At 45.1% G+C, this 18,568-nt stretch overlaps 1 protein-coding gene across 1 annotated transcript in view; it reads right to left on the bottom strand.

Moving 5' to 3' along the window:
- Nucleotides 1-4,454: 4,454 nt before the first annotated feature.
- The window catches only part of TNFAIP6 (TNF alpha induced protein 6), a 37,051-nt gene continuing 22,937 nt past the window's right edge, over nucleotides 4,455-18,568 (bottom strand). The window contains exons 3-6 of the mRNA XM_060257287.1: nucleotides 15,315-15,476; nucleotides 10,121-10,349; nucleotides 8,260-8,300; nucleotides 4,455-4,973 (exon numbers count right to left, since the gene is read on the bottom strand). Of these exons, the coding sequence (XP_060113270.1) occupies nucleotides 4,813-4,973; nucleotides 8,260-8,300; nucleotides 10,121-10,349; nucleotides 15,315-15,476 (593 nt within the window). The 3' untranslated portion in view covers nucleotides 4,455-4,812. The remainder of the gene's footprint in view (nucleotides 4,974-8,259; nucleotides 8,301-10,120; nucleotides 10,350-15,314; nucleotides 15,477-18,568) is intronic.

Genomic DNA, 18,568 nt, shown 5'->3' with positions numbered 1-18,568 from the left:
AAAGAACACAGGTCAAGCAGGTTAGCACAGTGTTTGAATAAAAAGGAGTACATTTTGAAAATCTCCCCCACCTTGGCTCCATATGCCTCCCAGCAACCCCTTGCAGCCACCATTTTCCCATCATGTCAGTAGAGGGCTTTTCCGGGCTTTTTCAATACCTTGAAAACCTCATGGGGTTGCCATAAGTCAGTGGTGACTTGATAGCTCTTGCCACCACCGCAATTGGTAAATGCCCTATAGGAATTATTGATTTTTTTAAAAAAGCCCTGGAAAAGGCCTCATGTGGCAAGGTAGGGGGAAATACAAGGGAAATGGCTGATGGAGGAAAACATACACACTGATTCTTCACTAGCAGTTGCTCTGCCCCTGGGCTTCTGCTTTCTGTGGCTCAAACAATCAATTCCCCCATCAGTTGCTGTGTGGGAGCATTTTGACTTGCAGCTCCCTCCAATTTTCCCTGAGGCTTCTTGATCTTGTTTTTTGGAGATCGGGAAGCCTCAGGGAAAATTGGAGGGAGCTGGGGGCCAAAATGCACCTGTTCAGCAACTGGTGGGGAATCAATTGCTTTAGCAGCAGAAAACAAAAGCCTGAGGGCTGAGCAACTGCTAGTGTGGCATCAGCAGCAGAAAACTTGTGTGTGGCAATGAATGCAGAAAAGAGAATCTTTTTTTTTTTTACATTTTATTTTATTTTATTTATATCCCATGTGGAATCTTCCCCATGTGGGTGCAGCCTTAGAATCCAGTGGTAGCCCTCTATTATTTTCAAAGGAAGTTAGAAACCTTCAAGCAGATGCAGGAATTTCAGCATTTTTAAAAAAGTATTTAACAAAGTCGTCTTCATTTTGAAGCAGATACAAATCAAAACAAGGGAACAGAAAGAGACCAGTTCTACTCAGACACGTTCCATTTTATTCAGTGCGGAAAGTTTTCTGCAGATTGCAGTCAAAGTTTTAAACATATTTTCATTATCTAAAATCTGAAGAATGCATCAAAGGCAGAATAGGTATTCGTTTTCAGCCTTCTCATGCAGTCCTACATTAGGACTGCGCTAGCACAGGTCAGCCATGGGACATTTTCCTTCTAGCTCAAAAACTCTAAAGAGGGGTGGCCCTGCCCCTTTTGGAGCCAGTACATGCATGGGATTCCCACCCATGGCCAGTGTGTGGGAGTAGGCCAAGTAGATGGGCACTGTCAGTCACCCCACCTTCCCCTTGCGCAGAGCGTGTGCTCCTGGGAGTCTGCCTTCCCCAATGGAAAGCAGGCTTCATGGAGTACAGATACTGCCTGGCCAGTTTTGCATTCCCTGGGTCTGTTATAGACCTGGGAAACACGAAAGCGGACGCCGCCTGCGCAGTGTGCTCCTCGGAGCCTGGCAGGGATAAATCAACCAATTGTAAAACCTGAAGAAGAGCCAATTACAGTTTCAAAAACTGGCTCCTGTTGAAGTTCTATGCTGCCACTCATCCTTTCTACTCTACTTCCACAGCGCCCCCTACGACTGTGCCTTACTCCTTTTGAAAGAATACTGTATACGGAAACCGTTCCAATTAAGGGACTGATCTCTATATTATACAATTTACTCGCTGGCATACAGTCATCATCCCTTCCAAGCTGTCAAGTAGCTTGGGAAAGAGATATCGCTAATCCTATAACGATTGGTCAATGGTCTCAAATGTGGACGTCTCCACCTTTATGCTCCAAATCTCTTGATATCCAACACCAAGAGTATAAGTTGACATCACGATGGTATCTTTCCCCCTCGAAACTCACGCGACATATCACCAAGCCATAGCTCAGTGGTAGAGCATCTTCCTCGCATGCACAAGGTCTTCTCACTGGCACCTCCAACTAGAAGGATCAAGTAGAAAAGGTCATGTGAAGGTCTTGTCCCTGGCACCTCCAGCTGGAAGGATCGAGTAGTATTCTCACAATTTTTATTGCTTCATCTCACAATTTTTTTTAATAAAATAAAATTTAAAATAAAAACTGTAAATTAAAAATGTAAATAGTTTCAGGTTTCTTCACTTCTCCTACAATTCTCTGTTTTCTTAAATTTCAGGGGGGGGGACTAGTGGGCAGCTTACCTAGAGCATCAAAAACTCTAGCTCCGGCCCTGTTCCCCGCCCAATGTGTCATGTGCTCTATTAGCAGGAGCCGCCTTCCCTCAGTACCTTTTTCCCTGCTACAAGGATAGGAAGCTTTCTAGCATTCTTAATTGATTTTTTTTCATCATCGTCATTGTGGATGAAAGAGTCCATCAAGGACTCATTTTGCACTCCTTCAGGAGTCTATTTTGTGGGAGGCAAGCCCCATTGTCCAGGCTCTCCCTATTTGTTGTGCGTGTGGTCCCTCATTATGTGTCCACAGCACTGTTTAAAAAATGCTCAAAATATGGAACAAAAATTATGCATGATGATGGGCAAGAACTAGGGTTGCCAAGTCCCTCCACCACTGTGGCAGGGAACTGTTCTCTCTCACACATTTTGTGTGTGTGGCGCGATGATGTCACCCAGAAGTGACATCATCACACCAGGGATATCACGCCAGTGATGCTCTAGGACTCGTGATAAAACTTGAGCATTGTGCTGGAGATGCTGTAGGATTTGCAATAAAACTCCATGGTACCATAGAGTTTTACCACGAGTCCTAGAGGTCCCCAGCACAACATCCTCAGCACAATAACATCACTTCCAGGTGACATCATTGCGCTCTCCAGGGGGATCCTCCCAGTGGTCTGCTCCCTGCCGGTGGGTTGGGGCCTACCAGACCCCCATTGATCAGTTTGGCTCCTACAGGCTCAACTATCAGGATGGCTCTGATCCCTCCAAAAAGAGCCACAGGTTGCTCTGGAGGCAGAATCCAACCTCCTCCTGTCCCAGACCTGCTGATGCATGGTTGCACCACGATGTAGCACGGCTATAATTGATGGCATGGAGGATCCAGCTGTAAAGTACTCCTTCTCCTAAGGGTACTGGATATCTTGCTTCAAATCTGTACAAAATGAGATCTTTTTATGACAGGAAGTGGGCTCAGTTTGAGTCCTGGATGACTGCTAGAGGCGAATGTCCTTTTACCTGCCCGCTATCATCAGTTTTGGAATACCAGTTGTCATTAGCGCAGGCCGTGTTTAGCAGTGTTTTCAGTAAAGACCCACCTAATGGCCACTGCTGCTTTTCATGAGGAGATGCAGGGAAGTTTTTGTCTTGTTAGCATCCAGAGAGCCAAGTTCGCTAAATACGAAACCACCCTGCACCCAAGAGCAGGGATTATCTGCCACGTTTCATTGATGAGCTCCACTGCTAGGCAGCGACATGGTCCACAGAGGACACATTTGTGAAGCACTATGCTTTAGGCCTTTCAAGGGGGGAAGGAAGCAGATGTTGGCGAGGCTGGCCTACAGGCTCTGTTCCACTGAGGGACTCACCCCGCCTCCTTTGGTGAGTAGAGTGCTAATGGTTCCAATGTGGGGCTGCATGAGAAAATGGAAGATGAAAACAGAGTTGCACTTCCCTGTAACTGTCGTTCATCAACGTCTTGTGTGTAGAAGCACATTCCCTCCTTCCTGACACAGAGGGTTGCCAATCCCCAGGTGGGAGCAGGGGATCCCCCGATTTGGAGGCCCTCCCCCCGCTTCCGGGTGGTCAGAAAGCGGGGGGAGGGGAGGGAAATGTCTGCTGGGAACTCTGTTATTCCCTAGGGAGATTTATTCCCATAGAAAATCATGGAGAATTGATCCGCTGGTATCTGGGGCTCTGGGGGGGGTTGTTTTTTGGGGTAGAGGCACCAAATTTTCAGTATAGCATCTAGTGCCTCTCCCCAAAATACCCCCCCAAGTTTCAAAAAGATTGGACCAGGGAGTCCAATTCTATGAGCCCCCAAAGAAGGTGCCCCTATCCATTATTTCCTATGGAAGGAAGGAATTGAAAAGGTGTGCCGTCCCTTTAAATGTGATGGCCAGAACTCCCTTTGGAGTTCAATGATGCTTGTCACGGCCTTGATCTTGGCTCCACCCCTAATGTCTCCTGGCTCCACCCCCAAAGTCCCCAGATATTTCTTGAATTGGCCTTGGCAACCCTACGGCCACACCGTGAGCTCTCACAGGGCCTATTGTGCCACGGAAGGGAGCTTGTGGTGGGTTAGCGGAGACTGCGGAAAGGGACGCCTGCTGATGGAGCATGTGATGCATTGGGCAGAAATCCAGTGGATGTACCAGTTTAGAAAGGGACAGGGCACCCCCTCTTCGGAGTTCTTGAGCTTGAAAGAAAATGTTCTTCAGCTAGCCTGTGCAAGCGCAATCCCAGTGTGTGTCTGCACCAAAGACACCGATGAGCAGCAGTTACAGGGAAGTGCAACTCTGTTTATTATAAAATCTGCGATTGAGATGTTTCTTCATCGCTTTCTGGCTCAAAAGAGATCATTGCTGCATACAACGCGGCTATCAAACAGCAACCCTGAAGCAGAAAAGATAATTTATTTGCTCAGTTCACTTGGCTCCTGACATTTTAAAAATGAAAACGTGTAAAAAGAAATGTAACAAAAAGAAGGGTTTTCCCATCTGGGGAGAAAAGTGCAAAAGGAGGAAGAGTCAAGAGAAGATCTGCTGGATGGTGGGGATATTTGGATGGGGAGTGTGTTTCAACTGGAGATCCAGGGAAGAGAAGACTGGGAAGAGATGACGAGATGATAGGGACAGGAATCCACTGGGGATTCAGCGGCAATCTCAGTGACTGCAGGACATGGAGACGAGACCCCTTCCATAGGCAGACATTCCAGGCCATTCTCCCTCCTCCCACTTCATAGCAATGTTCTTTCACATAATACCAAATTTCCCAGCTAAATAATTTTTGTTGCTCTGGGTTGTTGTATTTTTCCCAGCACTCCTTTTTGGTGGATCTAGAGCGATGTACTTCATCTGAAAGCCTCCTGCCGTCACAGAAGCATCTGACAAAAATTTCAACGTCATGACATTTCCTAGAGAGAGAAAGAAATGAGAAGATCATTGCGAGGCAAAATTAGCCCCTCCTCCTCGCTGTTCAATCTGTTGTACTGACGTGTAAAACAATGCTCCCTTAGGCATAGTCTGGTTGTGAGGATTGTGTAACTTTAGATATTGACACGAACAGACAGGGCTGGCCCTAGACTGTCTGGGACCCCCGCCCTGATAATGTCACTGAGTCACATGGGGTGACAGGGCCAGGCCTGCTAAAATACCGTGTTTCCCCGAAAATAAGACACTGGGCGTTTTCGCACAGGGCTTACCCCGGAGCGACGTCCCTCTTCACCGCGCTGCGTCTGCGCGGATTTCGCACCGACTGCTCTGCAGAACCAGGAAGAGCCGCGAAGTGCCGCGGCTTTTGCGTCGCAAATGTAAACCGCCAAAAACCAGTTTACACTTGCGACGCAAAAGCCGTGGCTCTTCGCGGCTCTGCGGAGCAGTTGGTGCAAAATCCGTGCAGACGCTATGCGGTGAAGGGGGACGTCGCTCCGGGATAAGCCCTGTGCGAAAATGCCCACTGTCTTATATTTGTTTTTTTCTCAAAAAGACATACTAAGGCTTATTTTCAGGGGATGTCTTTTTTATTATTAAGTATGATACAACAATCTACATTTATTCAAATGCACTTAAGTCATCTTCTGGAACACTGTCATAACTCTCCAGACCCGGAATTCCATCCTGAATGTTTTGTGACGCCCATCACTAGGCCTTATTATCGGGGTAGGGCTTATATTTAACAAATGCATAGAAATCCCGCTAGGGCTTATTTTTGGGGTAGGTCTTATTTTCAGGGAAACAGGGTAGTTCTGAATGGGAATAGGTAGGTGGTCCCTTGGCATTTGGGATGCAGTGACTAATGCAGGCAGGAAGCCATGGAGAGAGCAACTAAAATTCTTAATATAAAAATGTTTAATATCTAAATAAAATCTTTGTCTATGAAGTGCCTGTATTCGTATTACTAAAATCTGAATGGTAACATAACGCATCACCACGAATATGCATGGAGGCTCTTTAAAGGCTATTGAGCAGAGAGATGAAAAGTTTGTACGATTTTCAAAACGCCCCCAAGGCTTTCAGCATATCGACAGCATGAACCGTTACTGGTTTTATTTATTTGCCTTTCTCACGGCGACTCAAGGAAGATGGCATAGCATATTTTATTTTTTTTATTTATTTATTCGGGATTTATATCCCGCCCTTCCCACGAATGGCTCAGGGCGGCTTCCAACATTTAATCAAACATTAAATTTAACCAGTTCGAGTATAAAACAATTAAATATTTAAACAATAGCATAAATTGATGCCGTCAACAGAAGGGACATTGAATAAGCAATGAAATAGGATTAGAATTGTGGAAGTCTGAAACGAAGCAGAAATCTGAAACAAAGCTGAAAAACCCCCAGAGGATACTGGAGATTATTACTGAATGAGCATGGTAAGAAAAATCTGAGCTATTCCATTGCAGAACGACAGTTCCCAAAAATCTCTGTTGAAAAAGGATGTTAAACTAGTGGGCAGCATATCATCATACCAATAACAATCACTATAACAGGATCAGCGAATGTCTAGCTTTCATTCCCGCCCCACCAGAAAATGTAAGTCTCTGTCCCTATTAAACATATGAACATATGAAGCTGCCTTATACTGAATCAGACCTTTGGTCCATCAAAGTCAGTATTGTCTTCTCAGACTGGCAGCGGCTCTCCAGGGTCTCATTTGTCATGGTGATATGCTTTTCCTCTTACTTTTCTCAAATATGGAAGCTGGGAATTCACTGAACTCAAGACACGGGTTGCTATAATGTTATATTGATGTAACAATTTTCAGTCAATAAAAAACCCGCCTGGTGGTGGTGGGAGAAAGTGACCAGCATGGTGGCAAGGACAGGGTAAATAGTTGGAGAGGACAGCCATGTTGGTCTACCATAAAACAGTTAGATTCAAGTCCGGAAGCACATTAGAGACATCTGATGATACTGTGTGTCCGAACAGGGCCCAAGGTTTCAGGGTATAAGCTTTTGAGGGTCAAAACATGAGTAGACATGAGTGGGAAAATGCAAACTTCCCCACTCACACGGCAACCATATTTCCTAAAATTGCGATCTTTCCTAAAATTTTGCAGGAAAGCAGTTTTGAAAAAGATTAGAGAAAAGTCAGGGAGACCCCAGGAGGGGCACAAATTCACGACTATGCTATGGTGAAGCGGGGGGGTGGGTGGGTGGGCGGGAATGGTTTCCCAACAGCTTTGAGCCCAGGGCAAATAACTGGTGTGAAAACGGTCTCTTCCTATCCTTACCGCTCATAAAGACTGGTGCTAAACGTTGTGTTTTCAACTTCAGTTCAGCAACACTTGACCTCATGTTTTATCACCCTACTTTTTGATCATGTGAATAGCGTGGTATCAAAATCTCAAACCGATGCTCAGCTTGTGATGTGTGCTAAGAAACTTTAATAACACTTCAGCCACTGGTCAGTACAAATCTGCTAATAACACTCCAGCCACTGGTCAGTACAAATCTGCTATGATAGGTTATACAGATTATGTGAAGTCTGAAATTCATCAATCTCAGCTTTGGGTGGTGAACAATAATATTAACAAATCTTGGGCATCCAGTCAATAAATATCACATTTCTGTCTGTAGAGCTATTTGAGAGACATTTATTGAGATCATAGTTATAGTGTTGTCTATGATATATTTGGGGGGGGGGGGAGAGGAGGAGGAGGTTGGATTGATACTCCGCCCTTCACTTGGATTCTCAGAGCAGTTTACAATCTCCTTCCCTTCCTCTCCCCACAAAAGACACCCTGTGAGGTAAGTGGGGCTGAGAGACTTCTGAGAGAACAGCTCTGAGAGAACTGACTGATCCAAGGTCACGCAGCTGGCTGCATGTAGGGGAGAGGGAAATCAAATCCAGTTCTCCATACTAGAGTCTACTGCTCTTAACCACTACACCAAACTGGCGCTCTACGTAGTACTTAGAGAGCCAGTTTGGTGTAGTGGTTAAGTGCGTGGTCTCTTATCTGGGAGAACCAGGTGTGATTCCCCACTCTTCCACTTGCAGCTGCTGGAATGGCCTTGGGTCAACCATAGCTCTCGCAGAGGTTGTCCTTGAAAGGGCAGCTGCTGCAAGAGCTCTCTCAGCCCCACCCACCTCACAGGGTGTCTGTTGTGGGGGAAGAAGATAAAAGAGACTGTAAGCCGCTCTGAGACTCTGATTCAGAGAGAAGGGCGGGGTATAAATCTGCAATTCTTCTTCTTACCTGTGCTAACAATTGGATCTGGTAGTTCCTCTCCACAATATCTGAAAAAGATGACAAGTGAATTTTTAGTCAAATGTTAGTAAGCCAGAATGGAATGACACAGGGACTACAGAGGCTACCTTGGACTGGATTCCACCTAAAAGTTCCTCATATGCAAAGACGGGTGGTTTTGCCCTCCTTCCCCACCCACCCCGCCCCCACCATGGCAGACCCATGACTCCACTCTATGCCATTCCTTGGAATCTTCTGTTCCTTAGGACAAGATGGGGGCATTTTGGACTCTAGTAGGTAGGAGGAAGCTGGGAAATCAGACTCTAGAAATGGAAATTCTTCTATCTGCAGAATTTTTAGGTGAGATCCATGCCTTTGTCTTAATCTACCAGACGCGGGGCTGATTTATATAGATTTCCACTGAGCTATGATGAAGTTATGTTATATTATGTTACCGCTGCAGTGTGGGAATCTGCTTTCGCATAACTTGATTTCATGCTGCACTGATAATCTCATGAGGCGGGGCAAATAATTAAGCAGAATTAAGATATATTCCATTTCATTTCTATATGAAAATGTGGCTTCGGAATGAATCATGTGAAAGTACCCCCGTGCTACAATGGGTTGATGTAATTTCTAAATTGATCTGAGGTTTGAATGCAAAATTGATCTAAATTGACCTGAGATTTGCAAAATAGTATCATGGAACAGGATTTCAAGTAGAGCAAGAAAAAAAATTGTGATAAATAGAACCATATATGGGCCAGCATCAAATTGAGCATTTCAGCAGATGGAAGGATCGGTGCCTGAGGAGTGTGATTTTCTCACCTCCCCCTTCCTATTGCAGTCCTCCCAACATGCTACTACTAAGCATAGCATTTTAGAGAGTATCTTGGGCTACAACAGGAGGTGAGAAAGTCCTATTTCATCCACAGAAATCCTTCCATCTGTGGAAATGCTCTGCTGGGTCCAATCCAAGTTTTGTCTGTGATTCTGTGGTGCAGCCGTTGGCTTCAGAACCAAACATGGCTTAGCAGAGAATTCAATATAGCTCTTTTAGAGCCAGTTTGGTGTAGTGGTTAAGTGTGCAGACTCTTATCTGGGAGAACTGGGTTTGATTCCCCACTCCTCCACTTGCACCTGCTAGCATGGCCTTGGGTCAGTCATAGCTCTGGCAGAGGTTGTCCTTGAAAAGGCAGCTGCTGTGAGAGCCCTCTCCAGCCCCACCCACCTCACAGGGTGTCTGTTGTGGGGGGGGGGGGAAGGTAAAGGAGATTGTGAGCCGCTCTGAGACTCTTTGGAGTGGAGGGCGGGATATAAATCCAATATCTTCATCTACCTCACAGGGTGTCTGTTGTGGGGGGGAAGATAAAGGAGATTGTGAGCCGCTCTGAGACTCTTTGGAGTGGAGGGCGGGATATAAATCCAATATCTTCTTTTAAAATGAAAGCAAATTCTTTATGTTGATTTTTATCCAAGGGGTAGGTCAGATACTAGGATAAAGAGTGTGTTAAAGGAACGGCTTCCTAGAGATTCTTTAGAGAAACGGAGACGACAAAGGTGAACTAATGCCAGCAATCCAAATGTGAACCATATACAGATTTATTGTGCTGTACTAAAACTATTGCACAGGGCACTCCTGTGTAGATTTATTCTTGGGTGACCTTGTGTGTGCCACTTCCTAATTACGGACTTCCAACGATCAGAGCTTGGGTTACAGAAATCTGACATCAACTATCTGTAATGTTAAGCAGAATATTTTCAGTAATATTATCTTATACTGGTTTTTAGTTGATCTCTTGCTCTTCAATTATACAAGGTTTTGGGCCCCTGCTGTGGTGTATCAAGAAGATGTGAAAATACAGGTTACCTGCCCACAAAGCCATTGACATCATCGTAGCTGTCGTAGATTTCTAAGTAATCTGACATGCAAGATGTATCCTCTTCGAGGTCAAAGTCAATGAACTGAATTTGGACCCGCTGTCCATACTTCACCCTTATATGCCAATAACAGATTTGATCATTTTCATACTCATTTGGGTAGCCAGGGGTTTTAAAGATATGTTGCGAATTTGTGAAGACTCCACCACAATCTTTTCCTAGTAGGAGAGAACAAAGAAGAATCAGGTACAGATATTGAATGGGGCTCTTAGGAAGGATTTGGGGGAGAGTTGTCTGTTTTCCATTCTCAGAAAGGAAACAGAATAACCTACTTCTGGCACCTCACTTAGAGTAAGTGCCTTCACTGTAACATACATTTATGTTCAGTTTGTTAACAGAAACAGAAGATAAACTGACATGGGGTATATACATGACATTCTATGCCAGAGAAATGTCAAACATGCAGCCTGAAGGACAGATCAGGCCCCCAAGGGCTCCTATCAGGCCTGTGAGCAACTCGCTGTCATCTACTTTCCTCTCCCTCTTTTGCTTCCTTCTGTGTCTCAGCTTGCTTTGCCAGGCTTCCTCAATTGCACAGGAGCTACAGAGCAAAGCCTCTATTTTCTCCATTGGCTGAGGCTCCTCCCTTGAGGAGGAAGGTGGGGGGAGGGAGAGCTTGCTTTGCCATGCTCTCTCAATCACACAGCAGAGCTACTGAGTCAAGCCTCTCTTCCTTCTATTGGCTGAGGCTCCACCCCACTTTGTCACCTGGGGAAGAAGGGAAAGAGCGAGAGCTACCTTTGCTCAGTTCCCTTGATCTCATGGGAGAGATACAAAGCAAGCACCTTTAAGACTAATGATGTTTTATTCAAGATACAAGCTTTTTGCCTTGCTACAGAGAGAGAAGGGGAGAGAGAGGTGAGGTGGATTAGGCTGGAAATACGTGTCCAAACCAAGTTCACCCAGCACATTTCCTTTGTGGAATGGGGATTTTAACATAGGCTTCCTATATAAGTAGGCTGATACTGACCACTATACATTGCTGTCTCTGCATTCTTGCACTGCTTTGTAGGAGTTGTAGTTATTTCTCTGGGTAAGGCTATAGTTTTGTAGGCAAACACATAGCCCTCAGTCTGTGTCATGCTGCCTTCACATGTTCTTGACCAGCATATGAAGCAACTTATGTACAAAAACTTGCAATGCCTGGCCGTTTCATGTTTTCCTCTGGGTCTTAGACTCAAAGCATTGACCATGAGATTTCTGTAATGAATGTCAATAAATCAAAAGTAGGTTTGCAACATACAGATATACAACTGAACAACACCAGAACAGCATACTCAAGATTGCCACAGTGCAGACATTGTCTCCAGATTTTGATGCAATAATTCAGAGCAAGAGGTGTCAGTTATCAGAGACCGCTAAGTAAACAAAATATTGCAAGAATGAAAGTGCTGAAAATGAGGGTGTTGATATTGCTTTTGGGTTAGCAGGTGTTGTGAAAGACCTTTCCCAACTGAGATCCTGGAGAGCCACAGCAAATCAGAGTAGGGAATGCTTGGAACAGTGGTCTGACTTTAAGCTAAGGTAGCTTCATATCTAGCCAGTGTAGTGTAATGGTCAGAGTGTCTGACTAGGATCTGGGAGATCCAGCTTCAAAGCCCCCCCCCCCATGCCGGTTTGGTGTAGTGGTTAAGTGTGTGGACTCTTAAGTGTGTGGACTCTTATCTGGGAGAACCGGGTTTGATTCCCCACTCCTCCACTTGCACCTGCTGGAATGGCCTTGGGTCAGCCAGAGCTCTGGCAGAGGTTGTCCTTGAAAGGGCAGCTGTTGTGAGAGCCCTCTCCAGCCCCACCCACCTCAGAGGGTGACTGTTGTGGGGGAGGAAGGTAAAGGAGATTGTGAGCCGCTCTGAGACTCTTCGGAGTGGAGGGCGGGATATAAAATCCAATATCTTCTTCAATATCTTCTATGCCATGGAAGCTTGCCAAGTGACCTTGGGCCAGTCACTCTCTCTCAGCCTAAACTACCTCACAGGGTTGCTGTGAGGATAAAAGGGGGTGTAGGCCACTTTGAGTCCCCACTGGGGAGAAAATGTAGTACAAATGAAGCAAACGAAATAAAAGAACCCCATGTTCATATAGAGATGTTTTTCCTTTGTACTTTCCATGGTCTTCATTTATCGCGAAACCCTTTAAGAATAACAGCGATCTCCCCTCTGAAGCTGTGCCTCCACCTCAGCAATGGAACTGCTTTGCCAACAACATTATTTACAAAATACGAAGACAGTTCTTCAGAATAGGAGGGACACATGTTAACAGCTTAGTTTAATTTATGCTGCTTACCACCCAAACAATACATTTGGAAACCATCTAAGCCTCTCAGAGGATATGGCCAAAAAAGAAGAGGAAGGCTGTTACTGGCTTGTAAGAACCATGTGCGGCCTCACCCATTTTGTCTTACGTGTTCAACGTCTGTTGAGAGTTCTCCACCCTGAAAGGTCACTCAGCTAAATACATAGGCAGAGCTACACAGCTGTTCATCTCGAACCCTTATTGTTTACTACAGTGCCTTCCACCTCCTTTCACACAGTGTAAGGCATTATGCTAAAGCACATGATTACAAAACAGATCAGAAAAAGTTCCATTCCTTCCTAGGACTGGGAAAGCATAACGTATTGAACAATGCCATTTCTATGTGGGGCTATTGGGATATATCACACACTCTATGGAAGATTTTTATTCCTGAAAAAGACAAAACAACAGTAGCAGGTTTAGGGGTGGATTTCTATTATGACCTGAGTTTGATCCCCGGCGGAAGCTGGGTTTTCAGGTAGCTGGCTTGAGGTTGACTCAGCCTTCCGTCCTTCCGTGGTCAGTAAAATGAGTACCCAGCTTGCTGGGGGGAAAGCGTAGATGACTGGGGAAGGCAATGGTAAACCACCTCATTAAAAAAAGTCTGCCATGAAAACGTTGCGAAAGCAACGTCACCCCAGAGTCGGAAACGACTGGTGCTTGCACAGGGGACCTTTCCTTTCCTTATACATCTCTGTATGTGATACATGACTGTTATATGTTGGGTCACTTTTATGTATTGCGAGACTCGCTTCTGTGTCTGTGTATGTATGCATGCACCATTTGGGAACTTCTTATAATACAGCAGAAGCATCTGGCACATGTTTTTTTTAACCACAGGCCATACATAATTCATCTCCGACAGCGTCTTCAGTAGACATAAGAACTTTGCACCTTGTTATTCTGTTGATAAAACACATGGGACGATATATAATGATTTCTTCTTTTTCCACTACCTTTTCTCTTTGCCTTGATTTTGTACCACTAGCCTATATCTGCCATGGATAACATGGGATAACTCTTCCCTCAGTTCAGGTTGAGACCTAATGTATAACAGGAGTAATTAACAGGCGAAGCACGGAGGCCCTCAGGTCTAGAAATCAGCAACAGGAGTTGATTCCAGCAGTACTGGAATTGGCTGTGTTACCTTCCGAAAGGAAAGGCTTGGAATCAGCCTAGTGTGTTTTGCCATTACTGAACTCTGGGACCCATTCTGATGCGACCTTGGAACTCAGACTGCCTGTGGAGCAGCTGTTTTCTTACTATTCCTTCTCCAAAAGTAAATTGGCAAATAAACAAATGTGCACAATGGCTTCATAGGTCTCCAGTGTTCGATGGAAACTGGCCCCATGGAGTCTGCCCTAAACTTTCCACACTGGGGGACAAAAACGGGAAACAAAGGAGCCTATTAATGACGCAAATACTGTAGGCAAACAAGCCCTACAGCTTTGGTATGGAGTTCTTACTTGATTTTAAACCCTCCTTTTGAATTGTGTATTTACTGGCAACCTGTGGTGTCTCTCTGCGCCTCAGGATACAATCGCTTGATTTATTTATTTCAGTTTCTAGCCTGCTCTCCCTGCACAGCACACTCAGAGCAAGGTACCGCAAACATAAATATAAAGCATTCATTTAACATAAGTAAAGCATAAAAACACAGCACGGTTGTTAAAACCGAAAAACACCAGATACTTAATTACAGCGCATATTGTTGTTCCCTTCTCTCTGTTCTGTTACCATGCCCTGTTTTCCACATGCTATGAGGCAATGCACAGTGTAATGAATATAGGATCCTACCCGTTATGAAGGAGGGAGATGTGGTATCTCAGTTTGAGTAGCAACTCCACGTCATGTCTAATGTGTAGTTCTGTCTTCCAGCTTCAAAATATCTCCCTCAGTTTCCAGGGTTTTTCTGGGCACAGTGTACTGGTTGTGACTTGCAAAGAGCTAAGTACTTGATGTCCAAGTTGACCTATATCAACTTACCCGGTTCCCAGCCAGGCTCATGTGCCCCAACTTTGGTTTGGTGTAGTGGTGAAGTGTGCGGACTCTTATCTGGGAGAACCGGGTTTGATTCCCCACTCCTCCACTTGCACCTGCTGGCATGGCCTTGGGTCAGCCATAGCTCTGGCAGAGGTTGTCCTTGAAAGGGCAGCTGCTGGGAGAGCCCTCTCAGCCCCACCCACCTCACAGGGTGTCTGTTGTGGGGGAGGAAGGTAAAGGAGATTGTGAGCCGCTCTGAGCCTCTTCGGAGTGGAGGGCGGGGTATAAATCCAATATCTTCATCTACCTCACAGGGTGCCTGTTGTGGGGGAGGAAGGGAAAGGAGATTGTGAGCCGCTCTGAGACTCTTTGGAGTGGAGGGCGGGATATAAATCCAATATGTTCTTCATCTTCCAACTTTTGAAGTAGACAGGATCCTAGGACAGGATCTTGTCTTCAGTGGTGTTGCAATTACAGAGTAACCATCCAAGATTCTCTTGTGTTTTCTTTTAAGCCCTGCATGTGGTCTTGGGGAGGGGGTGGCAAGAATTGTTCCTAGGCTTTCAACAGTTAATTTGATTTTAATGCTTCTGGCTTGTTTCAATAAATGTTCTTATGTGTATTGAATTAAGAGTATTTAAGCTCTTATGCTCCTAATGTTCTCATCACGTTATGTTCTGTGTTATGTTCTTATATTTTGTAATTGTATTATTTTCTTAAGATGCCTCCCTTTTTTAGTGGAAACATACATTTCCTAAAGAGTTAAAATACGAATTGAGAAAGCATTCTTGATCCTGGCCACTGGCAAAGATATGTGGCCCTGAGGGATACATCTGTTGCACACATACCGTTAGGGTTAAAACAATAAGCATCCCATCTCTCGCTTCTGTTAAGTCGAAAGCCATAATCCACAATTCCAATCCTTCCAAAACCACAGTTGCTTCCAGGTTTAACAATGGGATACCCAACTCTTCCCTTAGCCAGCCAACCAGCAGAACACATATGAAAACCTGAAGGACAAAAGGCAGTGTCAAAGTGGTCCCATATGGGCTATGAAAGAAATATTGTGCTTGGACCAACAACTCTTGTTCTCGTTGCCAAAAACATAATTGTTGCCCAGTGATTTTAAACTGAATTTCTGCCTTGGGCATGGAGAACTTTCTGTGTTTGGTTCATATTTTTTAATTGCCATCTTTTGTCATTTACAACACAAGAAGTGTTTTTCCTCTGAAATGAATAAATAAAAAACGAAAGACAGATGTTCACTAGCAATGCAGTTCTAAGTGGCACTGCACCCTTCTAAGCATAGTGATTTCAGTGGACGCAGAGAAGTATAACTTTGTGTAGGATTGCACTGTAAAGCTTCTAACTGCAGACCTTGCACTCTTGGCTTATAAGGGAAATGTGTTGATTTTCCTCTCTACAGAAGAGAAATTGTCTACAGTCCTATATACATTAGGACCCTATGAAGAAAGGTTGAAACGCTTGGGACTCTTTAGCTTGGAGAAACGTCGACTGCGGGGTGACTGCGGGGTGACATGATAGAGGTTTACAAGATAATGCATGGGATGGAGAAAGTAGAGAAAGAAGTACTTTTCTCCCTTTCTCACAATACAAGAAGTCGTGGGCATTCGATGAAATTGCTGAGCAGACAGGTTAAAACGGATAAAAGGAAGTACTTCTTCACCCAAAGGGTGATTAACATGTGGAATTCACTGCCACAGGAGGTGGTGGCGGCCACAAGAATAGCCACCTTCAAGTGGGGTTTAGATAAAAATATGGAGCAGAGGTCCATCAGTGGCTATCAGCCAGAAAAAAAATTTGCCACTGTGTGACACAGAGTGTTGGACTGGATGGGCCATTGGCCTGATCTAACATGGCTTCTCTTATGTTCTTATGACCGATTCCCTACTAGCCTTATGCCGCTTTTACTCTCCTCTTCTCCGCGGGACTTCCATCGGATTTCACACTATCTGCCCCGGGGGCTGCAACTCACTCTACCTCTTTTGTGCAGCAAACAAGATCCTCTAAAAACCAGTTTCTGTTTGCTGCACGAAAAAGGTGAAGCGGGTTGCATCCCTGCGGCAGATAGTGTGAAATCTGACTGAAGCTTTAACTGGCTGGGGGATGGTTCTGCCACCCACCCCCGCATAAGATTTGGGTGCCAGGAAAGGGAGGGTGGTGGAAAGGAGACCAGAGGCCCTGGGGGCTGGTGGGGGCCCAAAGTTAGGGGGCCTCGTCCAGAAGTGGGGGGCTGTGCCTCCACAAGCCCCCTCATAGCTACGGGCCTGTATCACAGAGGTTATATCACAGGAGCATGAGAGTGGCATAAGGCTAGTGGGGAATCAGTCTAAGTCTCAAGGAGCACAGTGAGACTTACATCTGAGAAAACCTACAAAGGATTAGGTTTCAATAATATGGATTCTAGCCTATGAACCTTGGTATAATTCTTGTTCCCACAAAGGAAAACTTTGTACTTCACTCCCCGCCCCCCCGCCCCCAACCAATAGTCTTCTACAGTGTATCCTCAGATGCCGGCATGCTTCCTCTGCATTAATACCGGAATCTGTGGCATCATGTTTGATGCAGGAAAATCATCCAGCTATCACTTGCAACAGCACTGTACTTTTCACCTAACTTAAGACTACAATGCTGACTGCATGCTGATACATAAGAACATAAGAGAAGCCATGCTGGATCAGGCCAACGGCCCATCCAGTCCAACACTCTGTATCACACAGTGGCCAATAATTTATATATATATATGTATGTGTATATATATATATATATATATATATATATATATGTATGTATGTATGTATGTATATACACTGTGGCTAATAGCCACTGATGGACCTCTGCTCCATATTTTTATCCAGTCCCCTCTTAAAGCTGGCTATGCTTGTAGCCACCACCACCTCCTGTGGCAGTGAATTCCACATGTTAATCACCGTTTGGGTGAAGAAGTACCTCCTTTTATCCGTTCTAACCCGACTGCTCAGCAATTTCATTGAATGCCCACGAGTTCTTGTATTGTGAAAAAGGCAGAAAAGTACTTCTTTCTCTACCTTCTCCATCCCATGCATAATCTGTCAACCTCTATCATGTCACCCCGCAGTCGACGTTTCTCCAAGCTAAAGAGCCCCAAGCGTTTTAACCTTTCTTCATAGGGAAAGTGTTCCAAACCTGTAATCATTCTAGTTGCCCTTTTCTGCACTTTTTCTAATGCTATAATATCTTTTTTGAGGTGTGGTGACCAGAACTGCACACAGTATGCCAAATGAGACCGCACCATCAATTAATACAGGGGCATTATGATACTGGCTGATTTGTTTTCAATTCCCTTCCTAATAATACCCAGCATGGCATTGGCCTTTTTTATTGCAATCGCACACTGTCTTGACATTTTCAGTGAGCTACACTTATGGAATGTTGGGGATATATTCTGCAGCGGGTCACAAACGAACAGGTAGCGCTCTGAACGTTGGAAAGCGGTACAACATATTAAACTGATAATTTTCTATGTAGATGAGCTAGCAAAACAGACACATAACCAGCTTTGCAATTTATCATTCGGTTGGTTACTGTAGCAAACCAATTGCACTTTTCTATTTCTCTTAATACACTGACCAAGATCGCCCAGGCTAGCCTGATCTCATTGGATCTCAGAAGCTAAACAGGGTGGGCCCTGGTTCATATTGGATAGGAGATCACCGAGGAGAGCCAGTTTGGTTTAGTGGTTAAATGTGTGGACTCCGACCAGGTTTGATTCCCCACTCCTCCACTTACAGCTGCTGGATGGCCTTGGGTTAGCCATAGCTATCACAGCAGGGCCGTAGCCAGGATTTGGAAGGTTGGGGGGGGGCTATAAATCTTTCAGGGGGCACTCAGTGGCCCCACCCCATAGCCTTCCCTCCCACTCCCTTCAAATAAAACTGCCCTACATGATTTGGGTGATGGGGAAGGGAGGGCAGCAGCTACTAGAGCACTGACCGAACTCGGCAGGCGCTGCAGAGGGAAACTGACAAGTGTTTTTCCTTGGCTTTAAGGGGTGGGGGGAAAGCCAAAGAAAACCAGCAATTCCCCTCTCCAGCACTGGCTG

Source organism: Heteronotia binoei, chromosome 16, assembly GCF_032191835.1.
Source record: "Heteronotia binoei isolate CCM8104 ecotype False Entrance Well chromosome 16, APGP_CSIRO_Hbin_v1, whole genome shotgun sequence".
Lineage (NCBI taxonomy): Eukaryota > Metazoa > Chordata > Lepidosauria > Squamata > Gekkonidae > Heteronotia > Heteronotia binoei.
Note: the sequence above shows the minus strand (reverse complement) of the source record. Positions and strands in the feature narration are given on the sequence as shown.